This window comes from Hirundo rustica, chromosome 7, assembly GCF_015227805.2.
Source record: "Hirundo rustica isolate bHirRus1 chromosome 7, bHirRus1.pri.v3, whole genome shotgun sequence".
Taxonomy (NCBI): Eukaryota; Metazoa; Chordata; class Aves; order Passeriformes; family Hirundinidae; genus Hirundo; species Hirundo rustica.
The window spans coordinates 37,722,745-37,744,283 of NC_053456.1; the positions used below are offsets into that span (position 1 = coordinate 37,722,745).

Below are 21,539 nucleotides of genomic sequence, written 5' to 3' on the forward strand. Positions count from 1 at the left end.
GAAATGTAAGGTGATTTAGAGCGAAGATTGTAGATCTGAATTGCACTGTTAGTAATATCCCTTTAGCTAATGTCTCACCTTAGAACTTCCTCCAATTCAGATACTAAAGTGTGATTGTCTTTCCAGTGAACAAAGGAATTACAAATAGATCTGGTCACCCAACTTCTTTCTTTATCTACAACAAAAATGTGAAGAGTGTATTAGTAAAGATAATGTAATTCTGGAACCTGAGAAGTGCTATAATGGCAAATCTATCCAGGATAACATGCACATATGAAGTTAGGCTCCTACCACAAGCCACAATATCCTGGTTAAAAATCTGAGTGTTCTCTTGGGGTGTAACTCTTCCTGGCTTTTCAAGGGAAGTGAGGATGCTGCCCGGCATCCTAGAAATGCCTTTCCATGCTGAAATAATTCAGGAACAATTCAATGCTCCTGTGATCTGGATGCTAACAGAGGTCTCCTCCTGCCTGAGGAGCACTTTGCTGTCAGTAATGCACAGTAAAGTGGCCAAGTATTTATTATGGTTTCTTTCCCTTCATTTAGGGTTGCTTTTTTTACTGCTCACACATAAGCTGTCTGCAGCATCATTTATGTCTCCCACAGCCATCTGCACTCACCTTGATATCCCCATGTGTTCAAAACCTCCCACCAGCCACTTTCCACGACTTCCCTACTCGCACACCTCAACTTTCCTCTTACCCACCTCAACTTCCACAATTTCCACGGAACAAGTAGAGAAGGGACAGCAACGCCCATCTGGCCCTTGCAGCATTTAGTTGCTGTTCCTTTCCCTTGCCTGTTCAGATGCCCCGTTAGTGGGGGATATCCAGGACTCTCTGCTGGAAGGGACAGGGGTTTAAAGGAATGGCTCATGTGGGATGTAAACAGCTCATTGTGCAGCCCAGCCCCAGCCCCTGCCTTGGTACGTGGAGCTGAGTCTGACAGAATCCACAACGAGAGGCAGACATTGACATCACCCCCCAAAAAAGCGAATCAAGGTAAAATATTACTGCTCCTCACTTCCACTGAGGCTGCAAACTCATGTTAATTCATTGGCTACTGACAAATCCAAGCCTTTTTGCTTTTCCATTCAAAATGAGGCATTTTATTCACATTTGTAAAAAGCTGAAGGAAGAATCCATTATGCTGAGCCCTGAACAGTGTGCAATCTGTATGGTTACTTATTAGCCTGCAGTTTGTTTCTCCTCAGCACCACAGGTTTTCAGCAGAGATATGACTCAGTGGAGGAGTCTTACCTTGCTCCAAGCAGTTCAGGGAACGTGGAAAATCTGTAACCCCATTCTGAACAGTTTTGGATCTATCATCACTCACAAGAGATGCAGAGACATTCTGAGCTGCCAGCACAGCACTAAAGGGGAAGGGAAAGGAAAATAAATTGTGGTTACAGGTTTGTGAGAAGAGATAAAACAAATTTTCTAACAGGAAACAGCTGGAGTACAGCCTACCACTCTTAAAATGCCTGACAGGCAGGACATCACCCCCACTTTTAATTATTTGTTCGATCATGCACAAGATACAGACACCAGGGGCTTCGATGAGAGAGCCATGGTGGTGTATAAGCACAAACACACCTGTGGCACTCATCAGGTGCACTTTTTCAGAGGATTCTGTAAAATCTACAGGCCACTAAAATCCAGCCAGCAGGTCTCAGAAAACACCCAGGTGACACACCAGCCATGTGATACACTGCTGCAGGCGAATTTCCTCCTAAAAAACCCAAGAACCAAGGAGACAAGGCTCCAGAATGAGCAGGGATCCCAGGGGGAAAAACATCTGTGGAAGGAAGAAGCAATCACAAATAACTGTTGCCGTTTCCAATTCTCCCTCTTTCCTTTTTTATGCTGTAATAGCCAGGCTGACAGGGAAGCAAGGAATGTTCTTCAGTCTTAGGAAGGAGCAAGCTGATAATCAGGCATATCGTATCACAGAGGAACTCATCTAAAGGACTGCCTGCTCAGGTGTGCAGGTTACTGAAAACTTCACTGATTATTAGTTCCCTTTTCTTGTCCTGTGTAAAGAATAGCCTTCACTGTAGGTGTGGGGTCACTGAAATGCTCCACCTCTCTCTCACCTGCGTGAAGTTCTGCAGGTGATACACAAAGAACCTGGCTGGGCTGCTGCCAGTGGCAGGAATAAATACATGCTCATCTGTGGGAACAGGCTGCTACTGAGCACAGAGCACCGGGGATTCTTCTCTCCTGATTTAACATAATGTCTCCATGCAGGCTTCGTGGGCTCGGTGCTCGTCATTTTCATTCTGCAGATGTGCTTGTAAGAGTCTTAGAGGGGAAGAAACTCAGTTATAAGTGATGTATTAACTGAGCAGTGGCAGAGCCAAGGAGGAGGCAGGCACAGGCTTGCCAAAAACGGATGCATATCACGCAGATCAGAAGGCAGCAAACATGGGAACAAGTGTTGTTGCTGCCCTTTTATTTCAGTCTTGCAGGGCTTCTACAGACTTTGGCTGTGAAGAAAAAGCTCAGCTTACGTGCTCAGCTGAAAAACTATCTACAGCAACAAACAGGAACATTTGTAAAATCAGTCTGCAAAACAGGATTTTGTGGGTAATAAAAGTTGCTGCTGAACTTTCTGCAGGATTCATGACTTGGAAGTTACTGTTTCACACTGGTGGTGTTTATCACTTGGTTCATACAGATGCCACAATGAGCAAAAGTTCTTTTCTTACTACCTCCATATTTCTACCACAGAGAAAAAAAATCCCTTTACAGCACTTCTTTAGGAGTTCAGTCCTGCCTGAGCAAGAGACGTGGCCAGGCTCGCTAAGATGTGCTTTTGTAAGCATCATTAAAAGTACTATTTGTGCAATCTCTTTGCAATAACTCTTTACTCATGCATTTACAGTGCCAGATGCCAGGCATAAAAGCACTGCACCGTTCTGGTGATGAAATTCTATGTGCCTCTTTGTCGTGCCTATGATAGCCTGGCCCAGCTCTGCAGCTGTAGAGCAAAGCAGAGCAGCACAGTAAATATTAATTCTCCCTGGCACTCCAACAGGGCTGCTTCTCAGGCTGGGTTCTGCAAGCCAGTAAAGGCAAACAAATGTAATAATCCCGTGACTGAAACAGCAGCATGAACAAAACGCTTCGGAACAAAATTACAATTCTTGCCACACTGCTCCTGACTCCTTTAAGGATAAGGATATTGCAGCTTACACATGGGTCTCACAATGCAGCATGGAAAATGACCTTGATATTAAATGTACAGGTTTTTTAAGTGCCTTGGCAACACACCAGGGATCAGAAGTGAGTCCCTCTAAGCCTGAGTGCAATCAAAGTGGCAAAGCTTCTACAACTTCTTTTGACATCCTAACCCAACTACTCAAGTATGCAAGATAGAAACAAAAAGCAGTCTGAAGACACTCAGTTTCTTGGTGTCCTCCATCTACTGTAACAACTGCACCGTCCAGAATATTTTATAGCAGGGTCAGTCACACGTCCAGAAGATGATTTGGAACAGAATCCCTTTATCTTGAGTAACTCAGGTCTTCTGGAGATCAGGGAGAGTTTAGCCAAACTACAGCCCAGGAAAGGGATTTCAAGGCTAAACCCATTTTAGAAATTTGTATTGTCCTAGGTGCGAACGGCATCAAATATTTCAGTACAGTTAAATAATGCAGTCAAGCCAGCTCTGTTTTCCTCATAACCACTGAGCAAGTACATAACTGGCACCTTCCTCTTCAAGTCAGAAGTGTTAAAGCCCACATGGCAGAAAACCAGGCTCCCTCTGCTCTCTGCTTTCATGGGACCAGTCTTGAAAGATTAAACCAGCAGTAGATTAAGTAATCAGTTTTAAAAAACAACATTATGGCTCCCCTACAAGTGCTTGAGGTGTTCTAAAGCAACCTGAACTTGGCTCTGTGCTTTTCTGGGAAGGAGCAGTAGGCTGCTTTCTTTGTCCAGCCATGAGGGTTTTTCTTCCACCAAAGGCAGTGGCTGTGACTCACCAACTTTGCTATCTGCAGAAGGGCATGACAGTGCCTCTAAGTAGGCTGGGAGAAAACTCAGGAGTTTATATCAAGTTCCCATTAAAAGAATGACACAAGAGCCACTGAAAAACAACACACTGCTCACAGTCCACAGACACCTTCAGAGATGCATTAGCACGGAGCCGCATCATTCCTCAAACAAATCATGCTTTTAAGGTAACACCCTTCTTTCAAGGGGAGAGGTGATGACCTGAGAGATCAGTGCACAAACCCACCAGCCTTAAGTGCTTCTCCAGCCTTTTTCTCTGCTTTACCTGCTTGGATCCTGAAGGAAATCAATTATGTCTTGCAGCTGCACGTTGTCCTGAAAGACATCTGGGGCCAGAAGGAGCAGGTGCCACAGGGAGGTGTCATTCTGCACTTGGGAGATGAGCGTCAGAAACGAGACCATTTCGCTGACAAAGGTCTCCTGGTACTGTGGGTTGTGCTGCACCTTAACAAATAAAAATGTAAGAAACTGTTTAAGAGCCAGAAGAAATTATTTAATAACCAGAAGCCTTGTTGCTGGGGGCGTCGTTTTATGTTTTTCAGCTGGCCCTGCACTTGCATTCAAGTCTCCAAACAATACATTCAAAGGACAGGCAATGACTGAGAGTGTGACTGTGTTTTACCTTCACACCCCAGCTTGTACAATAAATTCTCTGTTCAGACAAGCCCTACGATTCACAGTGTCCTAAAGAGTCCAAAGACAAGGAATACAAGAAAATTAATATCAATCTTAACCTTGGGGGAAAAAAAAAAAAAAAAGAAAAAAAAAAAGAAAAGAGCTTTATCTTCAAAGGATTAATTTGCTTTAATTATATTGCTTTCCCAAAGACAAGTACCGCTTCAATCATGAATTGCTGGATCAGATGCAGGAGTCACTGGATGAAGTTATACTGCTGAGGTAATACACAGTTAAATTTATTGCCTTCCCAAGGTTTAAACATTCTTATTTACATGACATCCTCACTCTGTTCTACTGACCTGCCATGCAGTAGGGCAAACAAAGAGGAGAAGCAAGGTCCAGGTGTGGTGAGAGCCCTTAGTGGCCATAAGCTGACAGCTGGATGACCCCTGGCTTTCCAAGCCATGTACTCAGCTTGGAGGCGTTTGGGCTAACCCCATGCACAAGAATTAACTCAGCCTCACTGTGCCCTACCTGCACTTAGGCAGAGAGATGAGTAACTCCTGCCCACGAGGGGTGTTGTAGCTCCCAAACGCTGCCTGACGTGTGCGAACTGCCACAGCTCCCAGCTGCAGGCCCCAGGGAAGGCCCCAGGCACTCACCTGGGAGAGCTGGGTCCTGAACTCCCGGGCAAACGACTCCAGAAGCGAGGAGTTGGTGAAGCAGAAGGTGTGGTGGATGTTGGCTGCCATGCTCCCTCCCGCGGCACCGGGATGTGCCAGGTACCGCGACAAGACCTGGCACAGCAGGGCCCTGAGGTTCCCTGCAGTGGAGTACTGGGGCTGGTTCTGAAAGAACAACAAAACACTCAGGGTAGCTGTACATCAACATTGCATTTGGGATGGTTCTAAATGCAGTGATGGGACTTTTTTTAAGGGGTAACAGTAACGTCTGAAAAGCATTAGACAGAATTCTACCAGCTGAGCGACGTCACTAAAACCCTCAGATCCCTCATCTACTACAAAGAGAAATGTGTTTGTAAGTGTTTGTAGGCCTTGACACCAAAACACAAAAGCAGTGTCCATTACATTGTAACAAATTTCTATTGCAAAGGAATAGAAGCTGTAAATGTTAATACCTATACAATAAACACACAGCGCCTCTGATGCCGCTGCAGGACTACCATGGGCAAATAAATACTTGAATGTCAAAGCCTGTGACATCGTATCTTTAATTTCATAAGAAAGAAAATATACTGAACAAAGTATCTCAGTGTATTTACTGTGTGTGACTATATTTTGTATTTCATGGTCTTACATCTCAAGGTTTGCCTGGTTTCTGCCTAGAGCATAAAACCTCACCACAAAGCTTAAAAACCCACCCACAATCACCGTGTTTCCAAAATAAAGCTTGTTCACACAATAGGGGAGACCCTGAAGCAATAAAAGCTGTATGATGGTACTTTGAGCTTCTGGTTCTTTAAATATGAGGATACACAAGTGTTCACACTCAGTTATTATGCAAAAACAGACTTACCTTCCCAAAACTGAGGATCTTGTTGAACATGTGGGTGCTGGAAGTCAAGTTGGGTGGTGATGAAATATTCCGAAGGTTTTTCTCTCCATGAGATACCAAATCCCCAAATGCTGCAATAACAGTTTGAAACACTCACTGTATTTTACTTATGTCTTTTAAAACCTCTTTGCTACATAAAACCAGGACCTACAGCTACCGACAGCATTGGGTGCATTATCAGTCTGTTTCCAAAGGTACGGTCAATGGCATCCTGTCAGTACTTTAGGGGTTTTTCTGATATAATTAAATTCTGGATGACACTGTAACTTGTTATATGGGGTCATGACCTATCATTTAAATTTTTTTTTAATAATAAAATGTAGAATTGAGTTCCTCGCTGATCATCAACATGAGTCAATAGTTCCCATAACTGTTCATTGATTTACCTTTCCCCTCCCCACGCCTCTGCACTTGGTCCCTTTTGCACTCTGCCTCTTTCTGTCTGTGCACCATGGAGGGTGCTGGCAGGAATGCTAATTGGAACAGTGAATGGCTGGAGCAGAACAGGCAAATGCAAATCTGTAATCATTAATTTCATCGTGAGCCCCCTGCAGAAAGGACGATCCATCACGATGGCCTGCAGATTGTACCAGCCATTACCATCAATAAATAATAATTGTAATGATTTTATGGAAACTTTCAGACTGAAAGTTCCTTCAGGAAAGAGAATCACATCAGAGAAGAACATCACCAACAATAAATACCCACTCTGGCACAGAAGACAACTTACTTGCTGGATAAACTGTGGATAAAAACCCATTTGAAAAGAAAATCATAAGCCGTTTATGGAGAATTTGTGGGTAGCAAAAGGGCAATATTCCATAAATAGCCAGGTCTCTAATTAATGTCCAGCCAATCTGTGATCTTGCACTGCTCCTGTGAAGCGCAACCACTTAATCCTGTTTTTTTGGTCAAAATCCAAAGCCTCCCCTACAGTTATTTGTACTTGCTCCCAAGAATTTACACTGTCATGGCCGTGGTCACGTGCCTCTATGAAACACATAAATCATTTCAGCAGCGCTCTGAGAACTGCAGCTCCGGCCAGAGATCTTCAAAAGATCAGCCTTCAAAGAGCAGAACCTTCCAGAGCAGGGAGTAACCTACCCAGTGAAGCATTCCTGCTTTCAGGAACCTCTGCACTCCACGGTGATGGCTGCCTGTCCTTGGCTACACTTTTCTTGTGCTTGCTGGGGGAAAGAAGAAAAGAAAAAAGGAAAAAAAAGAAGACACTTGTAACAGCTGCCAGAATTTCTTTTAATTAACTCACTGCCTGAACTCAGAATGTGCCTATGGCTGGATTTCATGGCAGGTGCGCTGAAATCTGGGTGATGCAAAAGTCTGGCTCTTTCTGGAGGCCTGGCACGTATCTTGGGGAAGCAAAAATACAGAACTCTATGGCTATAAAGTGCATGGCCTTACCAAGAAATCCTTCCAGACAACAGGACCTTACTCACCCTTCCCAAACATTCCACTGCAGGAGAAAAGGGTGGAAGAAGTTGTTGTTGAGCTTGGCTTTTGGACTCGGTTCCCTTTTATTAAGAGAAATTTCAAGCAACCAAACCATGCACATCTTGGTAAATGCCTCTAAGAAACAGAACCAAAGGTGAGAACCTTGCCCATTTTCTCTGCTGACCTCTGGTTATACATAGTTTTAGGGCAAATTATAAAACAGTTTAACAAGAGCTTCAGTGAGTTGCACAATGGGAGAGGAGAAAACCAGCCTGGATTAGCTGAATATTACAAAACAATATACCCAGGTAGTGAAGGGCCACAGCTCAAACACTTCATGACAAACTCACCAATGAGGACCCTGCACCTGAGGCAGAGCTGCACCTATTCATATGGAGCCTTCCCCTTCCCAAGGAATCTTTTCCTGAGGTTTTAGACTCTGCTGCATCCTGCTAGCTTTGCTGTGGTTACTCAATAGTTGGTGTTTTTCCTTGTAGAACACACCAAGGCTGACACTGACCGTACAAGGGTAGGTATGGCCACATATCCATAATGACACTTCCCACAGACAACCTCGAGCAACAAGAGTGGTCAAGGTGCTGGTTAATGACTCATGTTCTTGATATAAAATTTGGCCAAGTCCTTTGATTTTCATTTGGCAGGAAAATCCACTTATTTCCAAAACAGCTTTTCAGAATCCAAAAGCAGAAAGCAAGGAGGATTTGCAGCTATTGAAACCCATGGAAGACCTCCAGCTTTGGCACTAGAAGCTCCCATTTCTTCATTTCAATACCCCAAATGAACCATTGTTTAACATGCCCAGGGAAAAACAATGACACTGAGGAACAGAGCTGTGAATCCAGGCATCCAGCCCCCATGTGGCTTTGCCTTCTCTCCTCTCTTCTGCTGCATGACCTTGAATTTGATTAAGATTCATCCAGTGCAACTTCAGTTGCCCACATCCTTAGTCATCCTTGCCACCCTCGGAGAGACTCTGACCACTGACTTGGCCTGGGAAATGACTCCCTCTGCACTAAGGAGGATCCTTAGGGAGCCACCAACCCCAGCACTGCCTGATGTGCTGCTCTCTGGTGGGGCCCATTTTAGCTCTTCAGACTCTCAAGCTCCGGCCAAGGGGGATTTTGAGACTCTGACTATGGAGCAGCCTCTCACCTGAAAGCAAAGATGAGCAACCAGGGCCATTGAGAGATGCCCAGATTTTCAGCTCTCCGTGAACCAGCCAGGCCTCAGCGTGGCATGTTCCCCAGGGGTCTGTCAGAACTGGGAAGCCAAGATGTAGAAACCACCTTGGCTGGCATGCCTCAAAATGAACGCTACTTGACTTCAACTGGAACATCAAGAAACTGAAACGGTCCCACTGAACATTTCCATTTCAGCAAACTGACATTCCAAAAAAAAAACCCAAAAAAACCCCACGCCCAGCCAGCTCCACGCTGCAAATATCTGTGCCTTCTTGGGCAAAAATAGTTTCTGCATTTTCATGTGTTTGATGGCCTGCAGAGAGGACACCCGTTCTGGCACCTCGAAGATCTGCTCAAAGAGCAGTTGCTCCAGAACTAACATCCAAACTTCCAGCCAAAGCATCCTGAGCTGATCCCTCTCAGTGGCAGATCAGCATTCTGAGCTGCTCTGGGGGCAAGTCTGACCAGTGACCTGACCCACAGACATGCAAAAAATGTTCCCTTGCTTTGATCTGGGAGAGCTGAAGAGTTTTTCTCAGGCAGCACAATTCCCTTCAGTAGAAGGCTCAAGCCTGAATCAGTGGACACACTCCTGAGAGCTGTCCCTAATGTGATTGTTTCTGAAGTGTCCAGCTGCAGCTGATATTCTGATATTCTCTTTTCTAAGTGTCAGATGTGTTAGAACAGGTAGCTGAGGTTTATCTGTAGTGGACAAACTTGTACATACACACAGACGTACATGAACACTCCCTCCCCGTCAAACCAGGCTTTGTTTTACACCCCCTAACACCTGGCAATACTCAGATTCCCTTACAGTCTGAGGGATGAGATGTCATTAAGTCTCGGCAGCAGATCTTCTGGGGTGTAGGGCGTGCCCTTACACCTGGCATCAGAATCGCACAGCACTGTTTGCAGGAACGGGAAGAAGCCTGCGCTGGGAAGGTTTCGGGGTGCAAGATAACCTGGAGGAAGAAAGAGAGAAAATGCCGTTATGATGATGAGGACATGCACTTTTTGGCCATATGTTTCTGTCAGGATGGGCTACTTTCCCTTCCTAAACAACAGGACGGAGTCTCAGTTTCACTGAGGCTCCTTTCACTGACTCCACCCTGGCAGTATCATCTGCCAAATTCCACTACAAGCACCTCCTCAACACTGACAAAGCCATCTATTTAATCATAGAATGGTTTGGCTTGGAAGATACCTTGAAAATTGTCCAGTTCCAACATGAGCAGGGACAGCTCCCACTAGACCCAGCTGCTCAGGGTCCCAGTTAATAGGAAGAAGAGCCAAGCTATTTGTTCACAGGATACCTGTCGGTCCTGAAGCAACTGCAGATTTCCCCCCTTCACTCCAAAATCCAAGAACAGGCAAGAAATTACTAAAATCCCCTTGGGTTAAGATATTCTAATTCTGCCTTTAAAAAATCAAGTAAAAGCAGGCACATGGCCAGAGTAACCTGAAGCAGCCATGCGGACATATTCTTCAAGACTTGCTGGATCGGTTTCTACGCAACAAGATAATCTTTATTTCCAAGCCAGGCTGTTAAAACAGGGCTTTGTCTCAGCTTTTACCACAGGAAGGGGCAATGAATCCAGGAGCAACAAGCATCCTTTGCCTCTAGTGCAGAGCTGCACCATGAAGGCAGAGGAGCAATCCATCACCACCACCCCAAGTGTCCTCCCAGCTCGGAGCAGCTCCAGCACCATCTGCCTGGTGACCTGGGATGCTGGCAGGCAGCGCTGAGGGATGAGATCCGTGTCCCTGTCTCCTGTTTCTCCAGACACAGAGTGGACCTGAGCAACGAGACACCCGAGTAATATATGTGCCACTTGCCCCGTGCTGCGTTCTGCCAGCCCGCAGAGTTCGCGGCTGCTCTTCCTCTCAGAGACAAACGCTCTCATAAATCCCCAAACTCTTTGCTGGATCACGGCAACATATTATTTAAAATAATCATTTGGAAAATTACCTGGCAAAGGACTTGCTATTATTTCTGCTATGGAAAGGAGCCAGACTTGCTGAAGGCCTGCGGGCAGGTTTGTGGTAATTGATTACCTTGCTCTTTAGTCTTCAAAGATGACCTGAGACTCTCACTCAGGCACAGCTTTTTATCTCACCCTTCCAACAAGGACAAGGTACGACATTTGTACAACATTTGCTCATTAGAGCACTGGTCAACCCCCAGATGCTCCCAGAGGGCTTGGCAGGGGTAGGTGGAATCCACAGCTGTTGGTCTCCTTGATGGAGACTGGATTTTCCTGAGCTTTCCTCAGCACAGTCGGTCACTGCATTTTTGGGTCAGAACACAAGAGCTTGTGGTTTAGCATGGGAGTTCCCGCTGCTTTGGACAAAACAGCAATGAGCACAGAGGCCTCTGAGACCTGCAGAGGTACAGGCACCCACTCTGATGGTGGTGTGATTCTCTTGTACACCTCAGTGAAGAGTTAGGAGCACAAGAGAAAATTAAAGGACATGGATACCTGCCAGAGGAGAAGGCTCCCTGCTGTGGGAAGCTTCCCCCAAAGCTCCATGCACCCCTTAGGAGTTAGACCCCTCCCTCCTTCCTTCCCTCAGGAGTTACACAGCTGGCTGAACCAGCTCCCCGTAACCACGGAGCACCAAGGGCAGCCAAAGAGCTCTCTTACCCCTACAGGCAGAACTTCTGGTGTTGGGGCCACAGGACCAAGCATCCACCACTCCGGAGGCGTTGTAGGGTAATTAATCAGCTGGCCATGAGGGAAACTTTAGAGCAGGGCACTTTAATCTGGAAGCATCCTGGTGTGAATATCCCTGCCGTGTCTGTGGTGTTTGCCCTTTGGGATCGTCAATTACAACCCTGCACAGCGTCCTGCACACTCAGGCATTTTCCTCTCATCTTCCTTCTGATCTCCCACACCCTCACTCCCATGCAGGGCATTGGCTTGCACGCCAATCCAAAAATGCACACCACAGACCTCATGGGATCGGTGTTCCTACCAAAAACGAAGCTTCAAAGATGTGGGAAGCCACGAGCCTGGGATGGAGGGCATAGCCAAAATGATGTGTAGGAGCTCCACCTTTCACTGCCCTCCACATATGCCAACAAGCACAGGGCCAGGAGCTAAGCTCATGTCTCTTAGTAGAGCAGGAGCAGCTAAAGCTGTGCAACTCCTCAGGACAAGGCTGAATGGGGGACACAAGGATGGCTCTGGGGAGCACTGGTCTTCTCCAGAGACATGTGAGATGTTTACAGAGGTGAGTAAGCAAGAGATCCTGATGAATCCAGATCAGAGGAAGACCCTTCCTTGAGGTACAAGTAGCAATAATAAATTCCAGAATTGGACTCAAAGGTGGCACACCTTGAACTAAGCGGGCAATTAAACAATCAGCTGCTTTATCACAAGTGAAGTGTTCAGCATCAGAACACAGCAACTGTATAATTTCTTTCTTTTCTTTTGAAGCAGCAACCCCAAATATAAAGAGCCAGGAATTTGTGACCTGTAGTTTGGAAGCGCTGCCAGTCATGCTGGCCCATGAGGCTGAGGCACTCGGTGAGGCTCTGCCAACTCTCAGCAGATGCTGAGCAGTTTGCTGGCAGCTGGATGCAGCCATGGGCCTGATCCATCCCTGAGTCACTGCAGGTGTCAACCAGGGCTACCCCACGATGCTCTTGGCACAGGAGCAGTGGCAATGCCAGGGAGGACTCTTCTGGAAGAGGCCTAACCTCTGACAGCAGTTAGAAAATTAAGGAAGTTTTTTGAGAAAGATTGTGACAGAAAAATCCAAAATGTCTGGACCAGATTCCTGTGTGATGCAAGTTAGAGCCACGCTGGTTCTCAGCCCTGCATCCTGCAAAGGAAGGAATTTATTCATGCCAAGGTGAGTCATGAGATGAATGCTCTCCCTGCTCTGTCCTCCCGCCCTCCATCCCTTTGCTCGTGGTGAGGAAACGTGACCCCCTGGAGCCACACGGGCTGTCCTGCCCACACAGCTGAATGCCCTGCTGGCCCTGTAACCACGGCATGGATGGCCAGGGAGGAAGCTGCTTCAGGAGACCTCCGTAATGCCCTGTCCCTGCCTCGGATGAGGTTTATTCAGCACACCGCTGACATCGGTGCACAACGTAAGCACCAGCTAGGAAATGTGACAGAAGGAGAGGGGTACCTGCTCTGCAAATTTTAAAGGGCAGTCTTTCTATGGAGATAGCTTCCCAATCTGAAGTGTAACACCCCCACTAGAGACTTCTGCAGTATTTCTACTGTTGGGAATCCCTTAGTCTTCCACAGGCAGCCCCTTCTCCTGCTCAAACCTACAGCAATGCTATATCCAAGCCCCAGCTTCGTGATCCCACATCACACACTAGAGCAGATCCACAACACGTGACAAATTTTTTTTCTCTCAATCTCCCCACTGCCTTTAGCTTTAAACCTCTTAATTTGCTAAAACTACAATTTCCCTTGAAGGGTCCCACTGCCAGGGGGAGAGATCACTGCACCCACTGCTGCCATATGTCTGAGCTGAGAGCTCACCCTCTCATATTTCTGGCCAAATTGATGCCTCTGCAACCAAAACCCAAGCCCAGATCCTGTTAGCAAAGACTGACTTTGCTCTGCCAGCAGCAGAACTCCAAGCACAGAGGCTCTTACTGTTGTCTCCCCACAGAGAGTTTTGATTTTCTACCCCCACCGAGAGTAGGGCTCAAAACTGAGGGAGAGAGGCATCCCGAAGGGCAGAGGAGGCCAAGGGCTCAGTGCTGCATGGGCTGGTTCTCCCTGTTCTGTAGCATCTAAGCAGGCCAACCACATCTCCAAGAGCTGGAAAGAGACAAGGCATGCAGACCAGCAAAAATAAACATAAGACACCAATCAATGCAAGCATGCCACTGGAAATTCTGGATTCTCCCTATTTGCTCTCATTCAGAATAAAAAAGAGAAAATTAATTTCTCCTGTTTTTCTGAATGTTGTAAATTCCAGCACACCCCCCTTCAACACAAGCAAAAAACATTTTGTTTTCTTCAGGTAAAGGTGCTTCATGTAACAACAATGAGAAATGTCAGGGTGGTTCTAAATGTCATACAAGAGGGATGATAATGACTATTTCGCTATGGTCTATAAGATTAATTGAAATTGATCCAAATGTTTAAACCTAAATGGACCATGTTTCACGTTGCCACATTGATTTTGCTGCTTCCACCGCACTGAGGTTTGTGGCATTTGCATTACAGCTGAGTCCAGCCATTTGCTGATCCAGCCAGGAATTCAGCAGATCAGAGGCACAGCACCACGAACACAGCAGCCCCCAGCTGAGTTTTTCTGGTCTCTACACACCCCTAGTTTAGTGTCATACCTCAACCTCTCCTTGGACAAGAAAAAATTCTCCTGCCTTCAGATTTCACACGCTCTGACCCTTCCTATGCTCCAAGTCCTTCCAAATTCCTCCCATAGTTCATAAAAAAACCCATACAAACCTCAACTGGGCCACCGGTGAATTGGAGGCACTAATGAGCAAATGGCTTCATTAGGAAGTATTGTGTTTAATTGAAAATGCATTCAATCATTGCCAGATCATATGAGGCGACATCATAACTGGGACTTTTCAGCTAGGGAAAAGGTGCCCAAAAAGTGGTTTGATAAAGAAATAAATAAAGTTAGGGATCAGTGATTAAAAGGGTGAAAAAACAGTCGCCCCTCACATCACAGAGACAGCAAAACAGAGTGAGATCAGGACATAGCCAGCAAACAGGGCAGAAATACCTTTTTGTAACAAATATCAAAGTGTTGTAGAACTTACTGCCATGGGATAAAGCAGACATTGATTTCAAAAGAATTAGACAAATTCACAAAACTAGATTTGTCAGCGGCTACTAAATATGATCACATGGATTAAACCCCTTCAGCTTCTGACTGAAGAAACCTAAAACCTTCCAGGATTTCTGTAGTAGAGGGAAAACACAAAAAAACTTCAAGTGAGAATATTTCCTGCTCTGGTGACCTCCTCCCAACTTTCTGTGCCAAATGTTTGGCTGGGTTTGTGCACACACAACCTTCTACCTTCCCTTCTAGTCCTTCTCATTGACACACAGCATCACTTTAAACTTTATTCCTCTGCTGTTTTCAACAGCCAAAAAGATAAAAGTACTTGTTTCATGACATGACAAAGATCCTGTTCCCCTCAACCACAAGAAACTGCCCATTTCCAGTTTTGTTCACATCTATTTGTCAGTAACAACTTAAGCTGCCTTTTGCTGTTGGTGTGGTGGTTTTTTTTTTTTTTTTTTTTTTTTTTTTTTTTTTTTTAAACAAAGCTTTATGCTAATGCCAGGAATTTGATTCTCTCTCCAAAAACTAAACCAAATCATCAAATCTGTGAGATGAGATTAATTTTTAAGCAGGGTACTTTTTACACATGAATACCCAGCTGGCTTACGCCTTACCTATTAAAAGAGAATATTTAATTGCCCTGGCACTTCCATTGCTGTGACATTTCTGCCATTTTTTTTCTACTGTCTAATTTGACCCTCCCCTAGCATAATTTAAGGCTGTTTCCTCTCATCTTTTCACTAGAGACATTGTAGAACAGACTGATCCCCACCTCACTACAGCCTCCTTTTGCATCTCCTGATTTTTGAAATGAAAGCTCAGCAGGACCCCAGATAAATCCATTCAAGTCCCCCAGACACCCAGTGTGGCTGGCTGAGATTCAAAACCTTGCATTTTTTTATCTTTACAGCAACAGGATCCTTGTTTTCTCATGATGTCCTCAGCTGCCTGCCTATGACACTGCAATCAAAGCAACAGACAACTCAGAGCCAGACTCCTCCCTCCTCTGTGGCCTCCACTGAAGAAACATTTCATTTAATTGCCCAATTCTCCCCCCAAGCACTTCAGGCTCTGCAATAAGACCAGCCCAGAGCAGACAGCATCTACTTCCACGCTTATTAAGACCGGGCAAGCTGGTTTTGCTTGCCCACAGACCTTCCACTTCCACCTCCTTATTTAATAAATTAAAAACCAGCACTTGGATCTGATCACATCGGGTTCATGGCCCGATCAGGGAGAACATAAAGAGCAGAGAGCATAAAAATCACAAAGGAGCCGAAGAGCAGCAGGTGTAAAGGGAGGAGAAAGAACCTCCAAACCAAAGACAGGAACAAAGGAGAGGAGGTGGAACCTGGAACCCTTCAAAGAAGTATTGCAAACTCAGGGCAAGGTGGGGAAATGACACAGGTGCTGTCTGCACCACGGGGCAGAGCTGAGGAGGTTGGCAGTGCTAGGAAGGGATGCTCCACTGCCTGAAGCACAAACACACCAGGAGAATGCAGTACCTGCTCACAAGCCCTTTTCCTACAGGGCATTTTAAAAGCAATATTTAATGCAGACAAGGTTAACCTGGTCTTGTAACGCAGCCAGGTTGATCTTGTCCGTCTGAGCAGCAGGGCACTACCCAAACAGGACCTAAGAAGAGAGCCATGCACTTCCCAGCAAGAAACTGGAACCCAAAAGCTCAAACCCATATCTAGACTCTTGCAAAAACACCTGCACAGAAACTGTGTTTATCCAACCAACATCTTTCCATGCTGAGCGCCTCCAGAGCCCAGGTTTAGATTCTTTAAACAAAAGTAACCTCCTTTCCAGAAACACAGGCATCAACAACTGCTAATTTCAGTCTCAGCCAAACTGCTCAGCACCTCTGGAAAAATACTTCTGCCCTTTTAGATCCCAACACCTAGAGTGAGATGTTTCAGAAAGTTGATTAGAATTAAGTGACCGCCCCAAGACCCTGCTTCAATGGGGAAGGAAAAATCACAAGTGGTAAATCAGGAGTCCCCAGCTCCAACTCTGAACATCCTTCAGTCACACCCCAGAAAGAGGAAGAGTCTGTGGAAAGAAAGGGAAGTGTGGAGATTTATGACAAGGGAGGCATTACAAACATCTCCGTGCTCTCTTTAATTGGTCTCCAGGCTAAGGGGAAGACAAGGAACTGTATGGCCGGGCACTGCTTCTACCTGCAATTTGTATAGAAATCAATGTATATGCCTATTCCAGCAACTGTGGGGTTAATTAATATGAACCATACACCCTTCAGGTCTGGTTTAATGGAACAGAGGGTTATATGGCACTCTGTTCCCTAGCACAACAGAATAAAACAAAACATTCAAACCAAAGCCAGAAACCTGAGGAGGCATTTTGCGCATCACTGCAGATGAGCACAGACAAAAATCTGGTGTGTAGAAAAGGGGGGAATACTGACAGAAAGGAAAGGGGGGAAAAGGAAGCAGTGTAAAGGAACACAAGGAGTGGGGCTGCTCCACCACAGGCAAGTGGTGAAGGAGAGCCTGGAGTCTCCTGTGTGCTTGTCTGCGTGCAGAACAGGCCAAAGCCTGGGGGTGGATTATGACTTGCATAAATACCCACAACTTATCTGAATGAATGGAGTGGCCTGTGCAGCTGGGCCATCGTCCCAGCTCCCTGTAATTAGCATGGGAACCTATTAATTTTTCCACATTACTGGGAAAAGAGATGAGTACAGGTGCCTCCAACTATGAGGTAAATTCCTGTAAAATACAGCATATTTTCAGAGTTTTCTCACCTCCAGGTGCGATATCTTCTAAGGCATCGGAGATCTCTGCCCAGGGGCTCGTACTGATTTTTCCAGCCAGCTCTGGACCTGTTCAAATCCCAGCTACCCATCACAGTAAGACCAAATGGGATGTAGCTCAGGGAGAGCTTCTCCCAGGAGCACTGGAGCCAAGAATAAGAGCAGAGTATCTGTTCCTACGCAGTGTTGTGCCCCACAGCTCTGGCTCTAAGCTGGACCCAAACACCTGTGCTGGCACTGACCAATTCTGACGGTATTTCCCCAAAATATTGGCTGCAAAGAGCAGCCTCGTGGAGGACTCTGCTGCTGAGTCCCTCTCTGACAAACATCTCAGAGTGAACGCAATGCACCCTTGCAGGCATCTCCTCAACGCTGGGGAAAGCTGGGTGGAAATTCTGGGCAGAGGTGAAGGGTAGGAAGTGTTTCACCGGGAAAAGTTCTGCCAGCGAATCCCCTGGCCGAATTTGGGGGGGGTTTAAGAGCAGAGCCAAGAGCACAGCTACTTTCCATGAAGAAGAGCTGCGTGTGAATGGGGCACGGGTTTCACAGCCCAGCTGGCCCTGGGAGCGCTGTGGAGAGGAGCCGGGGTCTAACAGGAGCGAGGTTTGTCCCACATCCTGCCCAGAGCCCAGCCGAGCAGGGTTCCGAGCCGGGGCACGGGTAACCACACCCAGGAGAGCTCCTGCCGGGAATACCGAGGAGGTGCAACCCGCAGCAGGGGAGAGGAGGCCAGCAGGAAAAGAAGGAATCGGGCGGGGAGGGTGTGACAGGGTGTGACAGGGCTCGTTAAAGCAAGGAGCGTAATTGGGCTCCTCTGCAGACTGAGTGGGCTGAGCCCCGAGGGACAGATTGTATCTGGAGCGCATTCCCATACCTTGCTAAAACCTGGAGGACGGAAAGGGCCTTCTGTCCCTGCTCTAGAAAACAGGCGGTACAGGCACAAGAGTCTGGATCAAAGCCAGTGGCTTTCACCTACAGGTTACCACTCCAGAGTTTCCTATTCCACGCTTACACATCCTAATGCCTCCTAGCAAAGACAAGGGCTGAAATAAAAAGGTCAAAAGTCACAACTGCAGTGTGAATAGCAAGTTGGATAGGGATTTTGTTAGTGAGACTCTGGGATCATCACAGAAACTGGGTATGCAGACAGTGAAATCTCTTTTTCATTTCTCCTGACAACAATCTCTGCTGACCTGGAAACACACCATCAAACAGAATCCCTGAATACAGAAGAGATGAATATATATATATTTTTTTTTTACCTCCCAAATACAAGATGCTTTAGTTGTGAAGAAAATTCTTTATCAGACTTCAGCTCCTTGTTTTCCTCAGTTCTTAGTTCTCCTATGAGCAGCTCTTGAGTGGTGACATTTATTTGGCATGTCATTTCCCTCTGAAGCTCAGCCTGGCACAAGCTCCATTTGCATTAAGTGCTACACAATATAATTCAGCACAAGCAACTTGCTCCTGCAGGAAACCCTTGTCATTTGTTCACCCTTGACTGATATTTGCCAGGTAATTTCTCTACATAATCCTCCATCTATTCATTGTGTATTAGCTGTCCTTCAGAAGAAATTACATCTCAAATTTGAGCTGTTTTAATTGAAAAATAAATAATAGATTTCATGATATTTCTGTGGCCTGGAATACATGAGATAAGATAAACTTACAGAGTGGGATTTTCTGTGGGGTTATCTCTAAGGCTCCAAACCTCGACACCTGAGCAGATTATTCCATCTCTGTGCCATTGACTCTATGCTTCCTGACTTTTGTCTACCTGCAATAATCTCTTGACAGCAGAACTGGAAACAGCTTCTTGTCACTACTTAACGATTCTGTCTTAAAGCAGGGACTGGAACTCAGCTTAAGGTGAATTTTATGAATAAAATGAATAAAATCCCCTCTCATAATAGTTTTCCTAGATGCATCCACTCCTGCCTGCTTTTCTATCAAAAAAGGAAAGTTCCCAAGTAATTTATCTTTTACTTTTCAAGCAAAAAGTTTGATATATTTTTTCCAGCTGTCAAAAAAAGGGAAAAAAAAAAAAAGGGGAAAAAAAAAAAAAAGAGCAATTTTCAAGCAACTGATCTTATTTAACCATAATCGCAGCAGAAACTGGCTGTTTGATGATGTGGTTAGCACCCTTCTCTACTCCCTCAGGATTCTTAGATGGTCTCTAAACATCTGGATCACAAGAATACACCAAAACCATTATTTTCCAGCAAAGACCTCTCTCAGTTCCTATCATCCACTTCTAAGAGAGAAAGATGCCTACTCACATCCTTACTGAGACTTGTACTAAAAGAAAATTAATCTACAGAAAGAAAGGGAACTCGTCCAAAGATGCTGCCCAACCTTCCCCTTTCCTGCACAGGACAACTGATGGGGCAACTTGCAGTTCATGAGATTATTCCTGTTAATTCATTAAGGCAGGGATGTGATCACCCAGAGCAAAACCGCTCCAAATAAACATTGATTCAAACTAATAACCGTGTCAAATAAAAGAATAAATATTTACCCATCCAGATGGCTCTCTTGACATCCAACTTATCTGGATTATTGGGGACAGGAAGTACAACTGATGGGGCAGCGTGGGAGGTCTGCTATTTCCACACTTGGCAAAATCCAGGGTTTTCACAAAGAACAACGTGTTCTGTCTTGCCTGCTCCAGCTGGTTCAAGGGAATTTGGGAGAATTTGGAATATATAACGTGCCTAAAGAGATCTTTTGTGACAGCAGATGGGCTTGGGGTTAAAAAAATATCCCAACACATCAAGAATATTCTTTCCCATTAAAGAATCCTGATGACACTTTCAGGAAGAACTTGCTCTGGCTCTCCATCCCTGCCTACAGCAGGAGGCACACAATGCTTCACTGGGATTAGGCTGTAAACTCTCTGCAGCAAGGAGTATCCTAATTGCATGTCTGATACTCGTCACAGTGCGGTCCTTTCTCACACCTCACAGAGGAGTGAGAGATTTCCAACCAGACAATCACACCTGCCACTGACCAGGTGAACATTCCCAGTGTTCAGAGGCAGATCCCTCCCAGCCACATCTCACACATGGGATGGCTGCAAACCTTGAGAGCCAGCTGCTTGTCTCCTCTGCTGCCAGGCGCTTCCTCCTCACCTCCTGCATCAGTCTCCCTCCCCCAAACACAAACCCCCAGCCCTGCCATGCCACGGCTTTGCTCCTGCCAGGCCCGTGACAGCCCACGTGCCTCTTCCATGGTGCTGTCTCTGCTATCAGACGTTGAAAATCTTTAAGTTCCCTTCCAAGCCAAACCATTCTATGGCTCTATCATTTGATTCAATTCAAAACTAACACTGTGGAAGATAAAAAAAGCTCCCAGCTGGATGAACTCCTTGCTCTGCTTCACTCTCCAACTTCCTGAACAAATGTGCCCAGGGCTGGGACACGCTTCTGGTGGCGCTAAGGACTCACTGATCACAGAAGTGCTTTGGAGCAGACCCGAGTGCATCCTTGCTCTGTGATGGACGCTTCCTGACCCAAGGGGCGAGGCTTGCAAGCGAGAGCCCGCTTGTGCAAACTCTCACCTCTTTGTCCCCTCAAGAGCTACCCAAGGAGCTGCTGTTTTTATTACCAGGGGCTCACACGCACCATCAGGTCGCAGGAGCCAAGCAAGCTGTCGCTCTCAGCTGAGCCTTAGCAGCGAGATACTTTAATGTGCACGTGTTGCCTGTGGCATGCACAAGGTAAAACCTCTCACGGTGACCAATCTCATGCTGGCCACCTCACCTCTGTAATCACACTTGCAGCCTGTGCCCTCACTCCTTTTACTGAGCAAGCTCTCTCCCAGCTGCCCTCTTCTCCCTCAGTTTATCCTGGGAATTTATATTGCTGTATACACATCAATATCCAAATAAATCTTGATGAGGCAGTTCTTTAAGGTTTTCTAATTATAAAGCTAATTTGGAAAAAAAAACCAAAACAACCTCAGAGGAGCACACACACTTTATTTACAGCATGTTGCATCCCAGGAAATCTCCATTGGAAACTACACGGAGCCAAATTTGTAAAAGTAACAAAACACATCAAATGAACACATCAGCCACCGAAATGAGAACTAAACCCC

General features: G+C 45.9%; 1 protein-coding gene across 1 annotated transcript in view; it reads right to left on the reverse strand.

Moving 5' to 3' along the window:
* The window catches only part of ABCA12 (ATP binding cassette subfamily A member 12), a 79,202-nt gene that overhangs the window by 53,802 nt on the left and 3,861 nt on the right, over positions 1 to 21,539 (reverse strand). Inside the window, exons 3-9 of the mRNA XM_040070191.1 lie at positions 9,678 to 9,825; positions 7,317 to 7,399; positions 6,174 to 6,283; positions 5,300 to 5,485; positions 4,285 to 4,463; positions 1,260 to 1,372; positions 79 to 175 (exon numbers count right to left, since the gene is read on the reverse strand). Coding sequence (XP_039926125.1) covers positions 79 to 175; positions 1,260 to 1,372; positions 4,285 to 4,463; positions 5,300 to 5,485; positions 6,174 to 6,283; positions 7,317 to 7,399; positions 9,678 to 9,825 — 916 coding nt within the window. The remainder of the gene's footprint in view (positions 1 to 78; positions 176 to 1,259; positions 1,373 to 4,284; positions 4,464 to 5,299; positions 5,486 to 6,173; positions 6,284 to 7,316; positions 7,400 to 9,677; positions 9,826 to 21,539) is intronic.